This window comes from Mya arenaria, chromosome 3 (genome assembly GCF_026914265.1).
Source record: "Mya arenaria isolate MELC-2E11 chromosome 3, ASM2691426v1".
Classification (NCBI taxonomy): Eukaryota; Metazoa; Mollusca; class Bivalvia; order Myida; family Myidae; genus Mya; species Mya arenaria.
In genome coordinates this window covers 46949980-46977115 of record NC_069124.1, presented here as the reverse complement: position 1 = coordinate 46977115, position 27136 = coordinate 46949980, and the positions used below count along the sequence as shown (strand labels likewise).

The 27136-nt window shown below is 34.9% G+C and overlaps 2 protein-coding genes across 7 annotated transcripts in view; both read right to left on the bottom strand.

Annotated features, from left to right (window-relative positions):
- Positions 1 to 629: 629 nt before the first annotated feature.
- Positions 630 to 8536, bottom strand: LOC128226695 (WD repeat-containing protein 55-like). The gene is made up of 8 exons (XM_052936675.1): positions 8467 to 8536; positions 7025 to 7146; positions 5159 to 5344; positions 4653 to 4725; positions 4190 to 4296; positions 3436 to 3535; positions 1558 to 1727; positions 630 to 1009 (listed from the first exon to the last, which is right to left on the bottom strand). Exons 1-8 carry the CDS (start codon positions 8476 to 8478, stop codon positions 646 to 648), a joined length of 1134 nt encoding a protein of 377 aa, XP_052792635.1. The 5' UTR covers positions 8479 to 8536; the 3' UTR covers positions 630 to 645.
- A 10309-nt stretch (positions 8537 to 18845) lies between these two features.
- The window catches only part of LOC128229417 (ETS translocation variant 5-like), an 82030-nt gene continuing 73739 nt past the window's right edge, over positions 18846 to 27136 (bottom strand). For all 6 annotated transcript variants that reach the window (XM_052941332.1, XM_052941333.1, XM_052941334.1 and 3 more), the window contains one exon: positions 18846 to 26076. In XM_052941332.1, the coding sequence (XP_052797292.1) occupies positions 25968 to 26076 (109 nt within the window). In that variant the 3' untranslated portion in view covers positions 18846 to 25967. The remainder of the gene's footprint in view (positions 26077 to 27136) is intronic.

Genomic DNA, 27136 nt, shown 5'->3' with positions numbered 1-27136 from the left:
TCTCTTTTATCTTTGAATAAGAAATTTTCTACGTGAGCTGGAATCCTTGATTTTGACTTGTACTCCTTAAAGCTGCACTCTCACAGATTCACAGTTTTGACATTTTTTGAGAAAAAAAATACTTAGAAACCGCTTATTTTGGCATCAATGCCTTTTATCAGGCATGAAAGTAACTCACAACAGAAAAGATCTCCCAAGTGTTTGGAAAACTGCTGAAAAATTCATTTTTCTTAACTTTTTTAGCAATTAAACATCATTATCAAACTTAAATATGAAAAACTCAGAACACATCTTTTGTCAGCAGTCTTTTATCATTGGTTTCCAAACATGTACGCAGAAAATGGCTAATTCAAAGACGATAAATGAATAAAAGTTGTCAAAGGGTCAATCTGTGAGATTGCAGCTTTAAATTTGCAAGTAGGTACTCGGACGGACTTGTAAGCAAAAGCAGTTTGTGTCCAACATTGTAAACCATAGCCCTAATATATTATTTTTATCTTCAGTAATTTTTTTTGATAAAATATATGGGACGACTTGTCCAAATACTAAATTTATGGTACAACATTTAAATGGTACAACTTCTTGTCTTTAAATTGGTTCAGCTCTTATTGTAATGAATTAAAACACCACTGGATAAAAACTTTATTAATCATTTTCATCACTATCACTATCATCATCAACACTGTCATCACCATCATCATCATCACCATCACCATCTTTCTTATCACCACCGGCATTTCCAGATGCTTCGTCAGCAGCCAAATCAGCAAAAAAGTCTCCCTTATCTGACGATTTTAGAAACTTGCTCTTATCCCCTTTCAGTGCACGTGTTCTCACATCGACTGTCTCTGAGCTTACACTGTCCACGTTCCAGAACTTGATTTTCTGATCATGAGAACAGCTGGCCAGCAGGTGCTTGTCCCGAGACAGTGAGAGGTTTTCCACCGGGAAATCCCCTGGGTGCTCCCCAACGATACCGATAAACCGGTTTGGTAAGATATGCACTGCCCTGTAATAAACAATACCATCAGCCTTCCTTTGCATCAGATTTTTAGAGACAACTCTTGATCAAAACTTTTATCAACAATATCACAACATTAAATATCATATTCTGTTAATAAGACTACCTTAAACTAGATGTCACAAAAGCAATTGACCTGTCACGAGTTGTCAATAAAACAACCAGTAGGAGCAGTTGACCAATGATAGGACTATATTTTGTACATCATTAACTGGTAAACCTCCACCAAATGATATTGACATGTCGCAATAATTGCTTTGGCAACTGGTCCATTACTATTACCCGTCTATTTAAGTTGTTTGACAAAGATTTTCAGTCACTTTAATGAAGAATGCCAACATAAGACACCATATTATTTATTGGTTAATCGATTGTATGACTGCACCTGTTCAATTATTATTACTCATTTATTAGGAATACTTTGTAAGTAAACTTGCCATACCTCCTAAAATATTATTTTGAATAATGCACTGCAAACTCTCAAATTTTGTGTCCTAAAATAGTCCTCCATTTTACTTTGTTATAAGAATCATTACCTGATAAGCCCATCCATGGAGCCAGTACAGACAATGTCATCTGTGAGGGGAACCATGCAGTCTATGGACATGGGGTGACCTGGGAATCGATCACTTATGTTGCCCCAGTCCCCCCACGTGAACATGTTCAGCTCCCCGTTGCCACACCCACACACAACCTTCTGGCCACGCTGAAGCACACACACACACATTGATTTTATAATAGAATATGGTGGAAGGGATATTCTCCCTTTATTTAGATTCATATTTGGTTAGTGCAGCAGTAAGCTCAGTAGTGTCTCAAATAGACATCCTCAGTTTAAGGCAGGCATGAAGGCATATGTTGGTCATATTGATTGATTGTCACACAATCATTTCAGTAACTATCGTAAAAACATACCGTAAGATAACAACATTGAGCTAACAACTGTGTTTAGTTGTATGTTGTAATTCTATTACTTTCACATTCATTGTTTTATATATTTTCAAATACAGAAAAGCGACATTAATACTTGTTATGCCAACCAGCAGACCAACTTGCAACCAAATGACCAACCAACTGGCCAACCAACAGACCAATCTAATGGCCAACCAACAGACCAATCTAATGGCCAACCAACAGACCAATCTAATGGCCAACCAACAGACCATCTGGCCAACCAACAAATCCAAAGCTATATGCTCCTTTTTCAATGTGGACACAATTAGACTGCAAAATAGAGTTCAATATAATAACACGTACATAACAAATAGCTAGATAGTTGTCTGTATCTTTACTGTGTTGGCCAGAGATTATAAGTATCTTCCATGGACGAGAGTGTAAGATAGGTTCATCCCAGCCCAAGGGTAGGGTGTTTCGGGAAACGTGGTCTACCGAGTTTCCGAAGAACACCCTGCCGGAAGGTTTGGATGAACCTATCTTACACTCTCGGACATGGAAAGTCTTGCTAACATATATATTTCATTGCGCTTTATTGAAATGGCATAATATATTTTTCATAAACCGTACAATAAATGAAATAAGAAGTGGCACGTTGTTGTGCGTGACTCATCTTACATGGGGTATGTAAGATAGGTTTTTCCAGCACTGGTCACATGACCGGAAACACACGTCCAGTATGCAAGAATATAAGTGTCTTCCATGCCCGAGAGTGTAAGATAGGTTCATTCTGACCCAAGCATAGGGTGTTTTGTGGAAACGAGGTTTACTGAGTTTCTGCAAAACACCCTGCTCGAGGGTTGGGATGAACCTATCTTACACGAGCGACTATGGTAGATGCTTTTTCTCCCACCTCAGTAAAACAAAATTAAGTAAAAATGTATTCTTTGCTGGAACTCTTTTGTGCTTAGTGAAAATAATTGCGTACTGATATGCGATAATTCGTGGTTGTCATGGATATGCGCGCAGTGATTCAGATTATGTTAATGGTCAAATCGGTATTTAAATAGTTCTAAGGAGAGTGAGGCATTATTTCTTGAAAGGTGTGTTAAAACTTTTTTATGGTGACATTTGAAGTGAGAAATACTTAATTAGCGTTCTAAATATTGCTACAAGACAAGATTTCCATGATTCTACAGATGACAGTCTTCAACAAGGGGGCTAATTACAATGTGGTGACCATTAAAAAGGAGTTCGGTATGGGCATTTTATCTTCGCCCATGGGCAAGACAAGAATTTATAGCATGGTAAAATTATTGGATCTACTTATCTGAGGTGGGAGAAAAGAATTTCCAGCAAATTTTTTAATCAACTTATCTGAGGGGGGAGTAAAATAGATCTTATTTCATTTGCCATTAAAAAACAATTTGATGCTCTTTGCTAGGTGTTTTGTTAAGAAGCATACTGTGTTCAACGATCAAAAATACTTTATATCACAGAACATTCTTAACAATGGTTACCTTAACAATAGCGAGTGAGAGAAACTCAGAATCAAACAACTCTGACTGCGTCTCCATCTTCTTTCGGCGAAGGTTGAACGCCGTCAATGTACCCTCTCCACTGCAGTAGAAACACAATTTTGGTGAATAAAAACATTAAGGATTGAAACAATAACAGTTGTGGTCTTTTTTCAAATTGAAAGCTCTAAACCAATTCTAATCATTTTATATACACTTTAATCTTATTCATTTTGTGTTCACTTTTATTCAAATGAAAAACTATTTCCACATCCAATACTACATGTACATGCTATTTCCATCGCTTATTTACAGAAATAATACAATGCAGAGAGGTGTGTCAACTTATTCCACAAGAAGAACCAGCACTTAAAAGTTAACACCAAAGATAATAACAGATGGAAAGCCTCAATCTGGAAATTAACTTAAGTATAACCTGTATAAGGAAGTATGAATGATTTAGGCCTTAAGCAGAATAGGGGGGCTAAGACCCCTGTTGAAATAGTTTTCAAAGCCATTTATATTCATTTCATGCTCATTCTTACTTTTTCCTTGGCAAATGTCCATTAAAAACAAATATTACAAATTACTTTACAATACTTGTTCATACACATTGAATTTTTTTGTCAAAACATGTTTATCAACAAACCTTTTATTTTTCTATTCCTTGCCCTTCAAAAAACCAAAAGAGCAATATAAAGCTTTGTCAAATGGCTGGTATTTCACAGTCTTGTGCAGAAAAACCTATTTGATTTACCTAGCAACAAGGAGCGTTTTCTTTTGGTCATCGACAGCGATGTCGCTGATGTACTCCTCCGACTGCCGTTCCTCCATGACAGCCTTCTGTTGTCTCAGGTCCCATAACTGTAATGCAACAATTGAAATAAATATGTCAGGTGTTGGAATAATATATGGGGCATTATTTTGGAGCATTCATTGCATGGAGTTCATAAAGATATTATGCTAATGAGCAAAAAGGGATTCCTTTTTCATTGCCATGCTGCATTAAGTTTAACAAACGAAATTAAGTTCAACTGTCAGTTTTTAGCTAGAAATTGAACCATGTGCCTCTAGACAGGGTTATACTATTTTTATCCCTACTGGGCTATTCCCTGTAGTTGCCATAGTAACATCTTTTGCCCAAAATTTCCCTCTTGTCTCCTAGAAGAAGCCAAGATAAATAGATTTTTTTCAATCCTTCTTTAATACACAAAGCTTACCTTAACATAGCCATCATCATCCCCGGTAACAAGGAAGTTGTCCCCGGTGACCAACATGCTGTAGATGGCCGCCCTAATAACAGATGTATGTATATTAGTTTACATATCATAAGTTATAACAAATAATTTTTACAACACATGCACAGATTTACTGGAGGGGAGGGAGCATAAGGGGTGTTAACCCCCCCCCCCCCCCGCCCCCCCTCCACCTTGACCTTGAAGTAGGGCACATCAAGAAAAAATAGCCTCGGAGCAAAAGCCAATGCTTTACTGCTGTTGTTTTTTTAAAATATTCATTACTAAGTAATTATCAAAGTCAAAAATGAGTTTCATTTGAATATCTCTAGGTTTTTGAGTTATGGTAAAAAAGTGCAAGTTGCCACAGACATTGACACCAAACTTATGACATTACCTTGCCTTTTTTTCTTAGAAAAACAGAAGAATAAAAATGGCTTAACCAATTTATGTCAAAATTCTAAATCATCACATAACTGGGGAGTACCTACTCATGGGCATTCTTCACCCTTCGCTTCAATGTGCCTGTGTTCAGGTCTACTGTGCTGAAGGATTTATCCTTGGATCCCGCATGTAAATCCTCTCCGCTCGGGGAAAAGCGAACAACTCTACAGGATTTCTTGTGGTGAGATAGCTTCATTAACTCGCTGTTTTCTTTTCCAATGTTATAGGAGTGCCTGAAAAATAAACCAAGCAATACCATTAAAGGGACACAAGAAAGGTTGATACAACACATTTTTTTTATTTTAATGCATTATTATGTTAACAGCCTCATTTGACTTTAATTATCAAAACTCAAAGCAAATCATTTTTGAACAGATTAAAAAATATAAGTGATAATTCGGAGGGTTTTTTAACCTTGGGAATTTGTGGCCATGTAGCTATTTGTTGAATTTTTTTTTATTTAAGCTAAGTTTTCTTTTTTTCCCCCCTATGTTTTTCGTTTTGTTTTGATCATTAAAGTCAAATGAGTTACACATATTTATGCACTTAAATAAAAAAAAAAATGGCGTCAACCTACATTGTGTCCCTTTTCAATTATTAAGTTTAATTATTAATAACTTAAGAAAGCAATCTGAACATAATTGAAAATTCTATGATAGGTTTTTGAACTAGGACTTTTGTGTTTCTGTTATTCCAACGATGGTGTTTATTGTATTTTGCCTTTTATTGAACATGAACAATACTTAAACTACTCAGAATCTTATAAAAATGCAGCCTATTTCCCTGAAAACGTCATACAAGCAACAAATTTCTTTGCAGTATGAATAATGATGTGATTTACATAATCCACTACTCTAGTTTATCTGGGGAAAATACACAGACTCATATTATTATCAAATATTATCGGTTCAAAATTAGTGCACAGGGTGTTACTTGACACACGTCCCAGTCTGTATTTTAGGGCAAATAGGGTTAATACATGTATATATTTGCAATCAGACTTAATACCCTTATCTTATATGTCAGATAATTTGCCAGTTTTATATTTTCCAAACAGCCAATTAAGTTAGTTAAAGCAAATTAGGTCTATCAATTGATATTCTTACTTCTCTTCAATCGACCACAGGTTTCAAATATAGCACAAGAAATATCTTTTTTTTAAACATAAATTATAATTTATTGCTTAAAACATGCCAATCAATACACCACAAGAAATATAAGCTTTTTTTAAACATAATTTATAGTTTATCGCTTCAATCAAGCCAATCAAAGCCAAGTATTTTATGCATTCTATCTTGGTTATAAGCATATGTGATAACGGTAAGTCGATTTTTAATTGGGTTGATGTGATACTTAATGATCTACCTAAATGAGATTAAACAAACACAAAAAAATACAAGCCAGTAATAGTCCACATATTACATTTTAATAAACAAATTGATTCCAGGGCGTCACTTTTGCTCTTTTGGATTATTATTAATGTTTTATTTGTAATACATATTAAACTATAACCAATAGTTATTTGGAGGTTATTTAAATTCAATTTATACCATGTTTAGGAATTTCATCCACAAACTCCTACTGTTTTCACGGTAGTCACTTATGCTTCATATACTGACAAGTATTATACAACATGATTGCAATTTGCATTATTTTTACAGGCTCCTTCTTTCCCATAATATAAGTAATAAAATAAATAATAAGTCTCAACTGCCATTTTCATAATTTAAGTTTTAATACAAACAAAAGAAATTTGAATATTTTACTATACTAAGCATTTAATTCTATAAAGGCAGAAGGGTGTACATGCCGGATTGCATGAGGGCAAAAGGGTGCTTTCAAATATATACATGGTGCAGTATTCTTCCATACCTCTTTAGCTTAATCCCTGATAACATGTTTGCTGTACTCACAAAAATATATCCCCTTCAATGGAGCCAGAGGCAATGACATCTTTCTGTGGGTGAAACTCAATGTCTATGATCATGTCCTCCAAACAGATGTCCTTGGGCTTATCAGCCAAACTGGATCCCTCCTGAAAGTAGATATTACAACTCAAACTTTAAAAAAGGTCATCTAGCTAGTACTAAATAATCACACTCAATTTGATCTGAATGACAGAGTCTGGCATGTTTGCATTTTCAAAAAGAAAAGAAAATAGTTTGACTTAGAAGGTATCGCATATCAACAATGTTCAAAATAAGCAGAAGCATGCAAATGAGTGGTGGTGATTTAATATTTGATTTTAAAAAGCAGGGCTCGTTTAAACCAAGCAAGTGTTAGAAAATCAAAATGAATGATTGTGTGAAAAGTTGTAAAAAAATTCCCTTCAACAAGAAATTTATTAGACTATGTACAATAGTAAAATAGGCCATTAAAGAGGTGTTTTTTTCACTTTTAAGGGAATTATGGTGGGATTCTTTGATAGGTGAAACATAGTGCCATTTTGGCAAAAACAAGAAAAATACTTGATGCATATAATGCACCAGTCAATTGTAACGACGCCCCCCCCCCCCCCCACCCAAGGTCCAGGGAATAGCTGGGACTTTGACTTTCGGTCCAGCCAATCACGGGTCAAATCTCCGCCCTGCAGGGACGTACTTATGGTCAAATCCCCGCCAAATGCCCCCACCCCCCCAGGGAGCCTAGGTAAGGCAAATTCCCCACTATATTTTGCGCGAAGATAAAACCACCGCATTCACCCGGTACTGCGGGGCCACCTGAAAGGTAAAAACACGGTCAATTTCCCCGGCTATCCCCAGTATACCCCGGACCTGGGGGGGGGGGGGGGCATGATTACAATTGACTGGTGCATAATGTGCAACTTGTTTTCTTTTTTTTTGATAAAAAAACCTATTGATATATATTCATAAATATCATTGTATCCTACATTGGCTACACAATAAGATGTCATTGCTCCTACTCCAAAATATCTTCTTCTTTTTTTTCAAAAAATAGGGATTCTTTAACCTTGGAAGTCGAAAAATACATACTTTTTCAGTAAGGAATGTGGCCAAATTTTAGCCCCTAAAAGGGCTGAAAAAAAGAACTCTTAATGGTCAGCAAAAATGACCATTTTTAATCATTTCAGCTGGTATCACACAAATAATTTAGTTTCACTGTCTGTATGTTTTTGGTATAATGATTAGGCAAAGCACTCTACCACTTCCGAATATATTGTTATCCGAAATCATGAGCAAGCCATTTTGTTTAATTTGAACACCGTCTTCAATCAATTTCATGCCTTTCTTTATTACTATATTTACTTTTGCTTAATAATAAACGTATACATATGACAATGGTTCGGATTTAGCACTAAAATTTATAAAAAAAAAACAATCTTCACGTTTTGTACCTGAGTCGCCATGTTTAAGGAGCAGACAACAGTTTTACTGTGAGTGTCCTACTGCCTAGTCTGGTTCCCTGCTTACTGATATTCCATACAGTACCGATAACGATAGTGTTAGGGGAAGGAACTCCAGACTACCTACTGCCGTGATTCTCGCGAGGTATTAGTTAGAGACAACTTTAGAAAACACCCTCTACGTTTGAAACAGAAACATCTAAACGCGCTATGGGGATTGGGATCTCCAAGAAAACTTTGATTAATTTTAAAGATAGTGTTGTATTGTTGCGTAATGTAGGGGACGATTTAAAACGAGAGGATTGCAATTCTCTTTGCAGTATGCTTTCAGCTCTATCACTAAACCTAACTTTTATCAGCTCCAAAAGTAATCTCATGATACATCTTCACAGTTTCAAGAAAGATATGCTCGATGGGATCAGGAGTCTGATCAACGAAATGTGTATCTCTCTTCCTCGGACGCTTAGAGTTCTCTGATGTAATTTGGATAATGAAGTTGAGTTTGAGTTGTTCTTGACCTTCTCCACTACAGGTTTTACTGGAAATTTATACCAGTATTTCTGTTCAACCTTCTGTAACGTGCGAGCCAATGAAACAAACACCAACAGATCCCTTCCGGGAAAAGCATGCCCGACCCTGAAGGGGTCCACTGGTCTTTATATACACTAACTTCTCTATTCTTACAGACCCCGGGCTTTGCTAATTTGCATATTACCAAGTTAACATACGTACTACGAACGTACTTCCGTTTTATACGGAATATTATGAAGCACATCCGCCTACAGCGGACCGTTACACTTCTTTAACTGATACTCTGTCTCTTTATAACCCATTCGAGTGCAAGGCGCAGTAGAAGTAGCCTTCGCAATAAGAGATCCAAAAATCTCGTTGACTGCCTCGTCACTAATTTCTGTAACCAATGACTCTGACAGCAATCCTTCTCCGCTACACTTATCGACGTCTGAGTTGCAATGGACCCACCGATACGCTGGTTGTTGCATCCATGCTAATCACCTCGCAAATGATTACGTCATCAAAAATGTTGTTAATATACTCATTGACCTAACAAATGCATAATTAATCCGCGATCAAACAAGAAATTCCTTTCTGCCATATTTATACACACATGGACGGTGGTTGTTCTGGCACTGCTTTCACGGTCTCACTTGGCGTGAGAGGACAATCTTAAAGTTGGTCTACATCTACGTCTTAGGGCTTAGATTCGGTGTTTGAAAGCTATATTGAAATACTACCGAAGAATCTTTCACTGTTTTTGCTGAAATTTTGAATAATAAATCATTAATTCCCTATTGAAGTAGGTCGTGGTCAAAATATTTAGAGATTTTGACGAACATCTCAGTTGTGTGGCTTTATTAAACATTTGCATTGTTATCTATATAAGACTGTGGTGACCTACATATGGTAAGCTATGGATTTGGCCTTATAACGTTGTTGATTGCTTCCTTTTCAAGGTTAAGCACTCAGAAATGAGGTGACCAGTTTTCTTGCACTAATTACCAGTAGGTTGAGATAAGGGATGTTGACCTATGATAGACCAAAAGTGTCTTTGGTTTGTGTGTATATGACTAACTTGACATGCAAAACGTATGACCAAAAGAAGATTTCGATTATTCATGTGAGGAAATGGGTTTTCATTTTTTTTATTAATGAAACCTTGTGGGTCAAGGAATAGTCATTTGCCAAAAGAGAGGCTTCTTTTAAAGATGCTACTTGTTTCTTATCCAAGAATGACTTGACATTTAAATGTATACCACGTTTGACATTTTCAACTAACATAAACTGTCAGTGTTTTCCAGTTTTTTTCCGTTTTTGTCAATTTACTTAGACAAATAACGCCTGTCGAATAACTGCTCTTTAGTTGAAGTTGAAGTTCAATATTTGTCCGGTCAATCTTCTTCCTACAATTTCTCAATATTTGCCTATAAAATCAGGTTATTTCAGATTTCCTGCAACCTTTTCAAATTGTCTTCATTTCTTTTCCTTACTGCATATGCTTTCTTCGCATTCTTCTTTATACTGAAGTTCAAACTCCCTTAAGCAGGCAGAAGTCAGCCTATCAAAATATCTCCTCGCCAACGCAACTACGGAGCAAAGCATACTTAATTTCTTGCTTACGCATAGAAGATGAGCATCCAGACTCATTATAATGCTTGGCAAGATCATGCTATAAAGTCGTCCTGGCAACTCCTCCTGGGAAGGATTAAAGCTACACAATGTAATATCTCAGTTGAATGACATTGCTGTTTGTTGCTAGTTCCAACCACAAATGATATTATATTACAGTAGTATGAAACAACTCATACTTTTAATTGCAAAACAAAATATTAATCCTTGACGAGACCCCAGTTTTATATCCTGAAAGAGAAACAGGCAACCTTAAACAGCAACAAAACTATTTACTTATAGTTTTACAAAATAAATTTCGAATAAGCTATGCTACAATTGACATAACTAGAATAAAGAATAGGTCCAAAGCCCAAAAGTTCTCAAAACATCTCCACTGATCGTGGAGTTTTAATGTTAACAGAATTCAATTCACATGAAATGTCGAACACTCTATATGAGAACTTATTAAATCCAAAAGCACTCAAGAATAATTCCCCCCAAAAGTAAAAAAAAAATCATCCTCACAGAATAATTCAATTTAAATTTTAGAAATATTCTAGCACTTGTGAAATTTAAATAAATTGTTCATTTTTTCCCAAAGACCCAATATCAGAGAAGTTTGCCAGTATATATTCCATATTAGAAAATTAGGATTTCAAGAACATACTACAAAACTACAGAACTTTCTCTCAATCCTTAACTTCTAAACGTGGAATAAATAGAAAATTTTAGAACATTCTAAACAGATAAATACACTCTAAAATATCAAAGGAGAAAAACATAGTTTAGACTTATGTCTCCTTACCATGGAACTAGATAATTAAACAATATAGTTCTAAGTTTAAAATACAATCGAAACTCTTTCATCTCGATATTCCAGCGATGTAAAAAATATATGTGTTGGGTAGAGTTAGACATGTTTTGTAGTTCGGTCATATCGAATGTTCGTTATCTCGAAGTATTTCCCGCGGTCCATACGGCTTCAACATAGCGATTTGTGGCTGCACGAGCATGTATACATGTAACCATACAAATATACGTGAATCTGCTTCCACTTGATTTATAAAAAGAGGCATAATAGGTTTTACTAACAATATAGCACAGCTTTATGATAAACCTTTATGACATTATATAAAGTATATGTGTAAGCCAATTAAAAGTCTTAAGTATATTGTAATAAATCAACAACAAACAAGTGCTTTATGGTGCTGGAAGTGTTTACAAAAAGTGTAGGTGTAATCATGGACATGAATGTTTATTATATGCTTGCTGGTGGTTTATAGAGATGTATTAGTAAACTGATATTTCACTATTTCGAAAAGTGGAAGTATCAATTTGATATGTTTCACTGTTTTGAAATTTTAACCCATTCTAATGTTTGAACCTCAGCGTACACAGGGGTGGAACACAATTTCAATGACGTAATTTCTGACATGACGTCTGCACACTTTTTGTGCCCTTTTCTGAAAAACTACAATTTAATGTCATTTTATATCCTTTTTAGGCATGTAATAAAAAGAACAAGAGCTGTCATCGGAACGTGACACATGTCCCTGAAAGGCCTCGTTAGACAGACAGCCATAGGTATTTGGGACAGTTGGAACAGATAGCCTTGAGTATGTAACATATTTTCACGATGACCTACCCTACCTTCCCATGAAAGTTGGAAATATTGACCGGTGAACATTTTTAAAGAGCAAAATATGTACAAGAAAATGATAAGTCGCTGCAATATTGTGTGAATGTCAACTCGTCACTGGGCCGAAGCGTTATTGATGGGAAACGGCATGAAGTCACTACGACCTTGACCTTGGACCAAGGATTCCTCTGCTTGTTATTGCCAACCTGGCGACCAAGCTTGGGTTTTCTGGACCTTAGAGGTCTTTAGTTCTTGATTGTAAACTGATTTTCAGCTTGAGGTCACCACGACCTGACCCACTGACCTCAAACTCAATAAGGTCAATACACTGGCCATGAGGAATAAATCGTATCGATCTAGAGCAAAGGACTGTTTTTATAAAAGTCATGCACTTCAGTTTATTTTAAGTTTTGAAGACTTTACTTCAAATGAAACTCAAATATTTGCTTGTAGCTTGTTACTGTAGAATGCATTTCACATGTCAGTAATTTATTTGTTTATATGAGACAGTATCAAGTATTCATTTAGTTTCTCATTTCTTTTGTAATAATGCAAATCTACATATTTGTATACAAACTAAATATATATGTGTGTACATTATATGTCTAAACAATTTCCTATGACAAGTATTTCTAAGAATAGGCTAGTTAATTTAGATAACATGAAGCACCCTTACATTATTTTTATAGTTTATAAGGTGAGCGCTTGTTGAGTTTATAAATATCCTCGCACAGCCTGTAATGGCTGCATTATGGCTTGACCCCGTCACGCCCCCAAGTATGACTTTTGAAGCCTAGTGAGGAATTTGACCCCACCATTTGATCGGGATTCTTAACAGTAAGCAACGGAGGACGTTTTACCTTCTCTGAGTCATGGCGCACCAATCGTAACAACTCGGCCATCTCCGGCAAGCTTCGAGATATCTTGATACTAGCCGAGAAGTTCCGATTGATGGCGCACATCACCACTTAAAAGAAAAGGTCAGGCGACACAACACGTTGCTAAAAAGAAAACAACCAACTTCGAAATTAGAGGAGGAACAGAATCGCTTGACCGAAGATGAATGACATGAGCTGGGCACGATTTGATGTAGATTTAAACCTTATCCTGCAGTTAGCACTGACAGGAGCAGTAGAGAAAAAAACGTGCACTATGTTCACTTACTTTTGTCCTATGAAAGGATAAATTTAAACCAGTGAAGAATCTCATCCTCCCGAAAATGCCGCTCCTTCCGAACAATAGACTTTGTGAAATAAAGGACGCCATAGCAGAATTGTGGTCCGTGAGGTAGTAGTTAAGGCGCACAAGTAATGCAGAGGAAAAGGTATAGTGGAGTCTAGAGAACAGATATTATCAAGTTTAAAGAATAAAAAGATGCTGAGATCATGAAAGGAGGGAAAACGCAAAGAGCGGAACGGCGTTTATCTCAACCCCTTACAAATTCTCAAGGAGTTTGATGAGCGAAGAGAAGTCTGGAAAGCTCAAGTGTAGCTAGAATGAGATTGAGCAACAATATCGGGAAACTCATCCTGATCCACACCGAAGTAAAACCCTGGATAATTTAATAGAAGGTCCCTTGGATATGTATAAGCTTACGTGGACACAGGTCAATGATGTGATGAAAAAGGCACTTTCATGGTCAGCCCCTGGTCTCATTGGCAAACAAGGTCAACAAGAAATGCCCAAACTTTTCCGAACACTGTGGTCTTTATGGCGTGTAGTTTAGCGGTACGGAATGGTCCCAAAGGAGAAGGACTCCAACAACCTCTAGCAATTTCGAACCATAACATTCCTGATTGTTGAAGGAAATATATTTTTCTCCATACTTGCCAAACGAATGACAACAAACATGATAGAAAATGGATACGTAGACACCTCTTACAAAAAGGAGGGATTCCCGGATTCTACTGCTGCGTAGAGCACACCAGCGCACTCACACAGCTGCTACACGCGGCAAGGATGGACTACAAGGATCTTACGGTAGTATGGCTTGACCAAGCAAACGACTATGACTCCATACCCCGGTCGCTTATCGAGATGTCACTTCAATAGTACCACATGCCATACAAGGCTGGACACATGATCATGTGCTATTTCAGCAAAATCAACCTGAAGTTCCAATTTGGCTATTTCACAACAAACTGATTACCACTCGAGAAAGGATTTGTAACAGGATATACTCTGTAAATGTCCTCAGTCATCTTTTTGTCATGGGCATCGACATCATTATCAAAGCAGCAGATATGGAATATTGTCAAGAGGCCCACTTACAAACACAGGAAATGCATGGATGACATGACGGTCACGACAAAATTCAATATTCAGGCAAGATGGATCCTCAAAGCACTTGATGAAACTGTGTCATGGGCACGGATCTTGTTCAAACCAGAAAAGTCAAGGTGTCTGGTAGTAAGGAAAGGCAAGGTAACTGACAAGTTCACGCTGCACATACAAGATGAGGAAGTCCCGTCACTTGTCAACAACCCAATCAAGTGTTTGGGGAAATGGTTTGATTCCACACTTAACCACACTCATAGCCGAGACAGGTAAAACAGCAATTTTAAAAGGGGGTTAGAAGGATAGACAAGTTGGAACTCCCTTAAAAGTTCAAGGCATTGAACATCCACCAGGGTCTCCTGCCTAGACTCACCCGGTATGCGTGGTCAACAAAACCCCACAAGCACAGTCGGATAATTTGAGCAGTCAATTAGCAAGCATCTTGAGAGGTGGCGTGGGCTTCCGCCTTCATTTACTTATATTGGACTCTATGGCAAGTCAACAAAAATACAGATGCCCATCAGCTCCCTCGTCGAGAAGAACGAGTTCAATTAAACACGTGTGCTACTAACACTCAGGGACTCGAGCGATGGAAAACTTAGTGGGGCAAAAGAAGAAGAACGGGGAGGAAATGGTCAGTGTGCCAGGCTGTAGGACAGGGTGAAAGCAGTCTCAATCACCGGGACATTGTAGGCACTACAAACAATGGTAGATAATGTTTTGGACAGGCACAAGCAGCGCTGATAGACTTCAGATAACGTCAATAAAAAGGAGCATGGTACCGGGAGAAGTTCAAAGTGCGGAAAAGGATGCACGGTCAACAAAGGCGATACTTGGATCAAAGGAGAATTAGACGAAGTGAAATTTACTTAAGAGAAAAATCACATAGCATGAGCTGTGGATATATGAGCCACTTCAACTGAGTATCCTTCTCCGATCTGTGTATGACATGTTACCCTGTCCGACCAATGGTATTTATCAAAAGACCTGACTTGATCGCTCTGTGAAAACAGCAACTTGAAATGAACCTTTAGCCTGACATAGATATTTGGTCCAAGTTTCCAAGGCCAGTGGTATTGGTGGAGCTTACAGTCCCCTTGGAAGAGAGAAGTGAAGAGGTATAAGTGCTTAAGAAAGGCAAATGCCAACACTTGGTAAACACATGAAGAGAGAGAGAGAGAGGTTGAAAGAAGTGGATCCCTGGATATAGTTGGCTCTGTCTCTCCAAGACCATTTATGAAAACAAAATATACTCGTAAACCACAAAAGCCAAAGATGGGTTTGATGACCTCATTATTATTGTATGACCATGAGAAATAAAGTCATTAAAGGATTGTTATGTTTCATCTATCACCAGAATAGTGAATACTATATTTAGTATATTATATTCCATGGTGGCCGACAGTGTACGATATGTTCATCCCAAACCGAGCGTAGGGTGTTTTGCGTAAACAAGGTTTACCGAGTTTCGGAAGAACACCCTGTGTGGGTGTTCGGTTGAACCTATCTTTCACGAGGGGCCATGGTTTTCTCCCACCTCAGTTAAACACAATGTATTTTAGTTCATATTTTACATACGGGTACTTGTTAATCCTTGACCGTGGACAAGGTAAGGCTTTCCAGCATGGCCAAATATTTGGATCTACTTATCTTGGGCTAGAGAACATATTATTGTCCACCGATCCGTCAGTCTTCAGTTTTTGTGCTGCTCTGTGTCCAAGCAAGCCATAGCCTTGTATGTATTTATGACATTGCATTCAACCTCCACAACCTCCACAGCATTGTACAGCATAATGGAGACATGAATGGTCAGCGCAAATGTCATGGTCACGCTTGGAAGTCATAGCATTACTTCAGGTCTCAACAACTCGTTTTAATGGGATTTTTAATATTCAATAGAACCGATAAGGGAGTTCATAGTATCACTATTTGTTCTAGTCATAACTTTTCTGGTTTTCGAGCACCATTGAAAGGTGGGTCTTATTTAATATTCATTGTTTTGGGATGTCAATGTAACCCACTAGCGTTGTTTTCCAATTATTTAGTCCTGTATTGAACATATCGTAACTATTTGTGGGATTTCAATCAACTATATAAGCTTGATGATCATGGTATTCAACAATGCAGCCCTATAGGGATTTCATTATTCAGTCACAACTTCGTAAAATGCGTTTTGAATTTATTCTCCTGTTCCAATATTTCGGGTAAATCTTGATATATACAAGGCATATACATGTTGTTGAAATAAACATATAAGTTATTTTCAAACTAATATTAAATTTGATAATTCTCTTTTCGATTAATGTTGATGTGGTAGTCAATTTCGATTTGTTAATTGATTATGCAGGGCCATTTCAATATGAATATCGATTATGAATTCAATTGCCCAACCCCACTGAGGGAGTTCTTTTTCTTTCGATTAAATTTAAGGATCCACACGTAACGAGAAATGTTAAGCCCGGTACAGGTATTACAAATCTTTAACTTTTGGTTTATTATGTACATGGATGATCATGCCCATTTTAGCACATCTATCAACACATGTTTTTTCTCCTGATATCGTGCCAATATGAGCACTATCATAGTTCTACTAATATTTTTTTCACCTAATTTCAAGCCGCTGTGAGCTCGTAGTTCATCCAGTATTTCACTCCTAATGCCATGCCCATGTGAGCACATATATCATAGTTAAACTAGTATTTATCACCTAAGTCCATGCCCATGTGAGCACAAATATCATAGTTAAACTAGTATTTATCACCTAAGTACATGCCCATATGAGCACATATATCATAGTTAAACTAGTATTTATCACCTAAGTACATGCCCATATGAGCACATATATCATAGTTAAACTAGTATTTATCACCTAAGTCCATGCCCATGTGAGCACAAATATCATAGTTTAACTTGTATTTCCCTCCTAATTCCATGACCATGTGAGCACATATATCATAGTTCAACAAATATTTCTCTCCTAAGTTTGTGTCCATGTAAACACATATATCATAGTTCAACTAGTATTTCTCTCCTAATATCATGCCCATGTGATCACATGTTCAACAAATATTTCTCTCCTAAGTTTGTGACCATGTAAACACATATACCATAGTTCAACTAGTATTTATCTCCTAGTATCATGCCCATGTGATCACATGTATCCTAGTTCAACAAATATTTCTCTCCTAAGTGTGTGTCCATGTAAACACATATACCATAGTTCGCCTTGTATTTCTCTCCTAATATCATGCCCATTTGGGCACATATATATATATCATAGTTCACCTTAGTGATGAAACGATAATCGAGTACAATCGATAAATCGTCGCTGACAATGCAATGTCGGCGACAATCGATAGTGGTTGTCCAAAATTGATTGTCGCTAATGTTACTTCCTGTGACTAAGTATTTTTTGTTATGCGGTAAATATTTATTGCCGGTAAATTCTCGTTTAATTCATTCTAACAAGTGGGCTCTCTAACACAAATGCGGTGAATGTAAACACTTTTGCTTTAAAACTTACAAACTCTCCCAGAATTACAAATAGTTTTTAAGTGTTTATATATTTCATATAAAACCTCAATAATCTGTCTCTATGGAGTAGTACGTCCGGTCTTACCTGCAAATGACGGGGATCCTGGTTCGATGCGTTTTGTTTTTGAAATCATTTTTGGTATCAATTGTTATTAACAAATTTACTTTTTTGGTGAAGGTTATGAAATTGAGATTTTCTAATGAAATCTTCAATATAACAGGTTATTGAATGTTCAGCTGGTTAACAAATATTTAATTTGCTTTAACATGGATAAAATGCTAAAATAACTTACTTGCGGTGTGCATCATATTGCAATTGGTGTGCAATTATTTAGTATGTGATTTGTTGTTATGTTTTTACATTAAGTTATTAAAGACAGAAACAGGTTATGGATATTTACTGTTGCAAAAAGCATGACTAAAGCATCACACGTACTGATTCCAGGTTAAATCATTTAAATGATCATAATTATACTATGTACATGTAAAAAGAATGTATTCGTAAATGATATTATGAACTTTCGATTATTGTCCGATAGTAAATCGAAATACTTGGTCTGATTCAATTTGATTATCGATAGCAAATAGAGTCCAATTTTCAAACACTAGTTCACCTTGTATTTCTCTCCTAGTATCATGCCCATACGAGCACATATATCATAGTTCATTTCGTAGTTAAACTAGTATTTCTCTCCTAATACTATGCCCATGTGAGTACATCAGAGTTCATGTTATATTTTTCCCCTCATATTTTTTCCTTAGTGATCCTGGAAGAAACAAAAACTAAAGCATGTGCTGTAAAAATAGTCAACTAACTTTATTTTTTACTCATACATTTGGGAGCAACATAACAACGAACATAATTATGTACATAACAATAAATATTGGAAGTGGAAGATAGGACAGCATTAAGAAATATTCGTAAAGAGAGTAAATTGTACAGAAACAAACTTTAGACAGAGTAGAGCGTAAAATGCATTACAAATTTCATGTTATAACATAGACCAAATTGCAACATATGTATACTCCGGAGAACATTAATATTCAATTTTATACATCAGAGAAGCACATAATTCATTAAATCACTTTAATTCATCACTTAATCTTGTTACATGTTAATATGATAATAAATTATGCATTTTTCTGTTTACAATACCAGCTGTTGTCATTTTTAACAGAGTTACATGATTTCATTAGATTTCCAGATTTGAGATAAAATAATAATGGTAAACAGTTGTTATCCTCGAGATGTATTATTCTTTTTTTACCATCAAAATAGTTTTAACTTTATCCGAAAATAGTTGTAAATACTGCCTAAAGAGTTTCCCTTTCTTTATATACATGTAACATTGAAACCGGAAAACTGTTCATTAAACAGGTAATAATGAGAAGTTGTTTAAACCTATATTGTCATGTGACATTACAAAATCATTTGCTTATATATATATTTAATTCAAAACTTAAAAACAGACTTGTCTGTAACAAGCATTCAAATATCTGCTAAAAAATTATAAAATCATACTTAAAAAGAGTTCATTAAATAAAGACAATAATGTATACACCATGAAACAAGTATCATAGTTTTAAGATATCCGAGGTACAATAATGTATACACCATGAAACAAGTATCATAGTTTTAAGATATCCGAGGTACAATAATGTATACACCATGAAACAAGTATCATAGTTTTTAGATATCCAAGGTACAATAATGTATACACCATGAAACAAGTATCATAGTTTTAAGATATCCGAGGTACAATAATGTATACACCATGAAACAAGTATCATAGTTTTAAGGTATCCGAGGTACAATAATGTATACACCATGAAACAAGTATCATAGTTTTAAGATATCCGAGGTACAATAATGTGAACTTCCGATGCCTTGTGACCATGTATTAATTTGGAAATATTTAAAAGGGTTTAATGGGTAGAGAGATGATATGTAAATATTTTACCCATAACAATATTAAAAAAAAAGTTTTTCGCATAAATATTGACATTAAAAGAATAAAAATAATTGTTTTTGTGACTGTGTTTTATTTTGAAAACATTTAAAAGGGTTTAAGGAGAAATGTTTATATTAAACCCAACAATATTCCAAAACCAGTTTTGACCATAAAAGATTGAAAATCGGTCGTTTCACTTCCGATTTCAGTTGAAATAAAGAACAAAAAAACTAACTGCAATATCATTGAACATATTAGTGATCAGAAAAAAATACCCTTTGAAATGATACCAAAAAAATATGGGAGTCACCAGGCATCAGAACTTCTCATAACTGCCAAAATGAAAAATGACAAACTTATCTGTACACAGGATACCTTAAAAAGTGATTGATAAGGCTTAAAAAAATAATATATTTGTTTCTGGTTTCATGAATCTTACAAAAAAATCAGTCAGAAAATATGTTTTATTTTAATATCTTGTTTGATATGTTTCTGTTACCAAACACTATGTTTACTGCTTAGATACACTCAGAGTCTCAGTTTAAGCATCGCTGGTCTTTTTAAAAGCTGAAAACACATCAGTTTTAACTTTAAATAAATACAAATTAAACACATGAAAAAAATGTATTTCTCAAGGCAATAAAAACATCTAGGGTATGGCCAAAAAAACAGGGAAGGTCAGGAAACCAATCTATATTTTTGTAGGCCTAAACATTTAAACTTGTTACAGACATTATACAGGCACTTTCTGTATCACTATAAGACAACATTAACACGTATAATGTAAATGTAAAATGCCCTTGAAATGTTAGCAGATATATCATACTATGGTGTTTTATACAAAAGTGACACATCAATAATATTATTTGTTCATTAGATTTAGTCATGGAAATTTAATAAACACCGAAATATTGGCTAGAAACTGATTTTTTTTCCACACCATCGTAATACAAGTACAAATAGGCACACATACTTTATATTGAGCAATAATTTATAATAACTACTATATAATAAAACCTGTATATTCATGAGTTTTTTAACTTAATTTATGAATTGTAATAATGTCATAATTAAACCAAATATTCATTCATCAATTATCTTTTTGTAGTTTTATCAAACCAGTTTGTTTTTAATATTTTACAACTTTAATCAGCTATAGACTAATATAAATTTTAATGTATATATATGGTCGATTGTTCAGAACGTTGCTGAAGTTAACAACGCCGTTAACGTCATTGTTGTTAACTTTTACATTGTTTCTGCTCTGGACGTTTAATGGATACACTTGTGATCTGCTGCATTTTTTAATAATATTAAAGACAGCTGTTTCAGCTGTACTTCTATATATTTCAATATATGATCACATGATCAAACAGTTAACATTTAAAAGTTAACAACGATATTATAAATGACGTTGTTAACTTTAACTAAGTTCCGAACTATTGGCCTATATATATTCATATACATATATATATAACTGAACAGAAGGTATATCTAACATTATTTCATAAATCAAGGACCCACAGGCAAAAAAAAAGTAGCATGGCGTGTTAACAAGTTCAGAGTATAAATAGCTTACATGTGAAAAATATATGTAGAGTAATATACAGACTGTAGGAAGGTTCAGACTTAAACCTGGATAAAATATTACCACTAGCACTTTGTAATTAATGAGAGAATTCTGCAGTAAATAAGTGGTGTAATTTGTTTGACATTTTTATGACACAATAACCTAATTTTATGTTTTAAATAACTCACATAATTAGTTATATGCATTATCACTGTTGAATTTAATTCCCAGTAGTTGAATTTAATTCCCAGTAGCACATTCTGGGAAAAAAATCTTATTTAATGTATCTTATATACGAATAAGTTTCTTGTTCTATCAGACCATTAAATTCTGTTGCCTGGTGACCCGACATTGTTTGGTATCAACTTAAAGCTACACACGTTGACAATTTTTAAGTGTCTCAGAATCAGCTAATTTTGGTATCAATGCATTCAATTCAGGCACATAAGATAACTCACAATAGAACAGATCTAAATTGTTTAGAAAACTGCCAAATAATTTATTTTACTTAAAAGCGTTAGTAAGGCTTTTAACTATAAAACATCAATTTTCAAAAGTAAATATGAAAGACAGCCATATGATCTTTTGTCTGCAGTCTTGCAGCACTGGTTTCCAGACATTTACAAGAAAAATGGTTTATTCAAAGACAAAAAATATAGAAGTTGACAAAACAGTCAATCTGTGAGAGTGCAGCTTTAAAGAGTATTGCTTGCTGGTTACTGTAATATAATAAATGGCAAAAATATAATAATTGATCGTTGTGAAGAACTGACCTATTGTGTAATCTTTCTAGGCTAAGAAAGCTTGATTTTAATATTTTGGTAAAATTTTAACATATTCGTTCTCGACTCATTTAACAATTTCAAACAATAGCAAAAAAATACAGGGTCACCATGCATCCATAAAAAAGACATAAATTGTACATCAAATACCTTAAAAACCATCATTACATCTCACAAATGAATTATAATTTATCATATTTCCACATAAACATAAAACAGTGTGCGGTAAAATGGAAGGAACAATTTAAGCCTGTCCTTGAGGAATGTTAGATTATCTGGATAGAACTCAATTGAGCATTCAGAATTCACAGGTCCCTTTTCGAGTAAAAAAATAGCAGTTTTTGAAAAATAATTGTTTTTACCTATAAATTTGAAAACAGGTGTTAGATTAAATATTTAAACAAAGAATGGCGGGTCCCTATTCGAGTAAACCCCCCAAAAAAACAGTAGCAGTTTTTGAAAATATTGTTTCTAACTTAAATTTTGAAAACGGTTAAATGTTGATAAGAAGAATGGCAGTAAGTTCAAGTTTAAGTCTGATAATCTCTTACTTATAATAATATTAATAATTTTATTGCACATTTATTACAAAATTACAGACTGAAAGAATAGCATGAAATTATGACAAAATTACATTTCCTACTAATTAATAACTAGTCCCTCTCGTTTGATGTTATACCTTAGCTTTATCGTGTGAAAGTCTCATAGTAATTTTAGGTTTAATGACAGCCATATCTTAAGGCTTCGAGACACTTAATGCATATTTACTCACTTTATTAATTATGACAAGAATCAACAAAAACATCTCAGTCTGTACTTGACAAAACTAACAGTGTTAATAGCGACAAAACTATCTGTGTTAATAGCGTCCATTCAATTCCCACCTAATGAACAGATAATTGGTACAAGGCGAAAAAATGCTGATGTAATGAAAGTAATTATTTAGCTTCCTGTCCCCTCATAGCTTATGGTATGTAACCTGGCCGTAAAAATCATTATAAACGTTGATCTACATTTTCTCCTGCTTCATTCCTCGGCAAAATCAGAACACATACATCTGGAGAAACAGAAGTGTCTCCCATAAATAAGTGCGCAACAATCCCTAAGGTTCCACATTAAGACGTGGAAGCTTGACAATATGCTTCTTTCAGATTCTATAAATCTCAGTAGAACTCCACAAAAAACTGCAGTTTGTATATGCTTAACCTTTCATTGCTGCAAAAACAGCACTATTATTGCAGGAAAATAGCATTTAACAAAACATGCAGGTAGTAATTCATTTAATTAGTTCCTTATGATATTAAGTAGCACCTATAGTCGAAGTGACGTGCAAGTATCACTTTAACACACTTGTCTAAGAGAATTTCATTTATATGTTATGTCAATGGCTTCACGTCAAAATGCAGAAGCAAATGTCTTTCCGGTTTCAGATTTTTTTAACATCACTAAAATGATAAAGGCGAGCCATATCTTGTGGCAAAATTTCGAATAAATAGTCCAATGAGAAAATGGTGTTATATCATGTGATCAAAATGTTGAACAATGATTGGACATCTCCCAGAGAAACAGAAAATGCCGAACTGTCAGAAATTGTTACTTCACAAATTGTAACTTTGGCATTTTGTAAACAAAATATGTTATCAAATTACCAAGAAAATACAGGAAATATTGCTTCTGTTAACTGGAGTTTGTTGCTTCTGCGTTGCTTCTGCGTTTTGAGGTGAGGCCATCAATAATGCAACACGTACATTGAGAGGTCTGTGCTGTAGAAACCATGAGTATATTACAATTAGGGACATTAGGGCTATCTATCTATCAATGCATGTATCATATGCTCTTTTTTTAACTGATATATCTGAATAGTTTTTAGGGCCTTTTTACCCTTCTTTGCTGTAATCCATACAGAGCTACTTCCCCAAGGGACAGGCCCTGTCCACCCCCCACACCCCCCCAAAAAATAGCCTCAAAAAATCCCAATTTTCAAACAAAAATAATAAAAGAGAATATGAGAATATTGCATTTCATTGTATGATGTTTCTGAGTGATATATTTACAGTATTATTGATATTTTACCCCCCCCCCCCCCCCCCGTTGATAATAGGCCCTCTGTCCATTAATTTATGTAAAATCCTGAGGGTCACACTTATAGATAATATACAGACAGTAACAATATACACACTATCAGTGTGTAACAACATCGTACAAAGCACTTGAATTAATCTAAAAGTTTCTTTCAGTTTCTGTGACTTAAGAAAGGTTTAAATATTTAAGAGGACAATGACTGCACATTCGTTAAATAATTACTTCTGGAAAATGTCTCACTCCCCTCTTTGATCTTTTGATTTCAGTGTTTAGAACCACACCTATCGGAAAGTACTTCATGAGCTAAGGTTAAACTATGGAATGTAGGTTATAGGTTTGTTTATAATTCGTTTACTGCTGACACCAATTACAGGTGCAACTTAACATCAGCTTAACATCAGCTTGTGCCCCACAAAAACAAAGTATTTCGGAATTGGATAAAAAAAAAATCAGAACAACTGACATCCAAACGTCGCATACATCTCTGAAGTCCTATAGAATATGGCACCGAGGAAATGTAACATGTTTATTGTCTTATTATCATACAAAAAAACTGCTTACAGTCAAGGATTACTTATGGTGTAAAGACAATAACATTTAAAACAGTACTCATATGACATATATATTCTTAATGTACACATATCTATCGGTATGAGTATGAGTAAAACGCCTAAATATGATACAAACACTGAAAGTCTTTACACTGTACAAAAAAACGACTGATATACTGGCATTTATCATACAATAAACCATAAATTTACAGCATGGCATTTTGACAAGCCTGTGCAATGCATTACTTGTAAGTATTATGTCTTTAAAGTTGTATATACATATTTGGTTCATAATTAACGCTTTTAGGTATGTAACACACTTCTTTATACCATACTGTGCTTAACAAAATGCAAAATTTTCTCATGCATGTTATGTACAAAAACAGCACATGGCGTTGCACTTTAACAATCCTTAAAAATCTGTACATCTTCCCGAGTCCAGATATATGCTTTAAGTTGTTGAACTTGAACTTGAAAGAGTCCAGCATATGTGGCTCACAAAAACTAGCACATTTATACCCCAGCAACTCAAATCTTTAACTTTGAGATCATAAATACGTATATACATGGAGTACCAATACTCACTACCACTTATCAGTTCTTTAATGAAACACCACATTTATGACGGATGGAAACCATAGTTCCCATGGTTAACACAAATGTGACCTACACCTTGCCAACAGTCTGATATGACCTCAACCCGGTTTTCGAGGACAGGTGAGGTCAACCCTTGCATGAGTTTCCATTTCATTGTAAGAAGCAACGACCCACTTTCCAGGAGGAGCATTTGTGTCAACTGATGAATGCCAAGTTCAAATGAAGTCGTACATGAAAATCTCTGCATGAACAGTTGACTAGGTTTAATGTTGACCTGAATAAGTGAATTCATGTGATACCGACAACAACAGCACGTGTGCGGTATCCCACAACTGTTTCCTATCATGTCCCCAGTGAGATTTCACCTCCACGCAGTCGGCGCTACACATTCGTGCAGTCTATTTCTATGATCTGTTTGGGCACATCGGCAAACTGATACACCAATCGCTGTCCATCCACTTTGTTTAAAATGCCTCGCGCATAGTAGTACCTGAAACAACAGAACATTGGACATCTTTATATCAAGGAGAAGAGGAAAGTATAATATGGCATTCCATTTCTGACAGAGACGAAACGTTAATGAAAAAAAAGAACAAATAAACCAACTAATTCCAGGTTACTATGACTTTGCTGTTTGTCAGAGTGACATGATGTCTCAACAATTGTTTCAGGTTAAATTGCTTTGGCATGTTTTTTCGTAACTCCCTGAAAATTGACAAATAAACCTAATTCACTGTCTTAATTCTGACCCAAGGGGCTATGGAAGTTTGAACATGAAATTCAAATACGTACTTTGTTTTAATGTTAGTTTACATTTGTTTTTCCTTGGGGCATTTGAATTGAAATGCATTAACAAAATATTAACACCACAACAATAGGTAATCATTTACAATTAACATTCCAGTGAATGAATTTTTCAATGAGAGTTCTTTTGCAAGTCATTCATATCGGAATGATTTTTTTATGCTAAATTTTAATTGCATCAATTATTCAACGAAATATTCAGGCAATAAACATTAAAACCTTGTATAAAACCTAGCTCATGATTGATATTCTTAATAAATATAATATCCAATTTGGTTGCGAGTATTATTTTCTTGGTGTTCATATACTGATTACAAATTAAGACAAATTCCTTAGAGTCAAATAAAACAGAAAATGATTTATCACCATCAATAAAAGAGAATACAAATCATCAATTTCATCTATTTAATATTATATTAATGACTATAAAGTTAAATAAAACCATTATATTATTGATATTACTACTTATAACAAATCCTGTTAAGCCTTAAAAAAGTGTTTGTTTAAGCTAACATGCCAAAAATTACTAGGTAGGGTTTTTATTTAATATTATTATTTTTATTTTTATTTTCAAATAAACTTTATGGCAAAATCATTATATTGCAAATAGAGCTATTTCTTTCAAATGTCCCTCATATATTGCTGTTGTTATCAAGCTTAATTTTTTCAAACACTTTATGTTTTTAACAAAAATAGGTTTATGGTTGCAAGATTTTTAAATATATATAAATATTAAAAATTTTGGG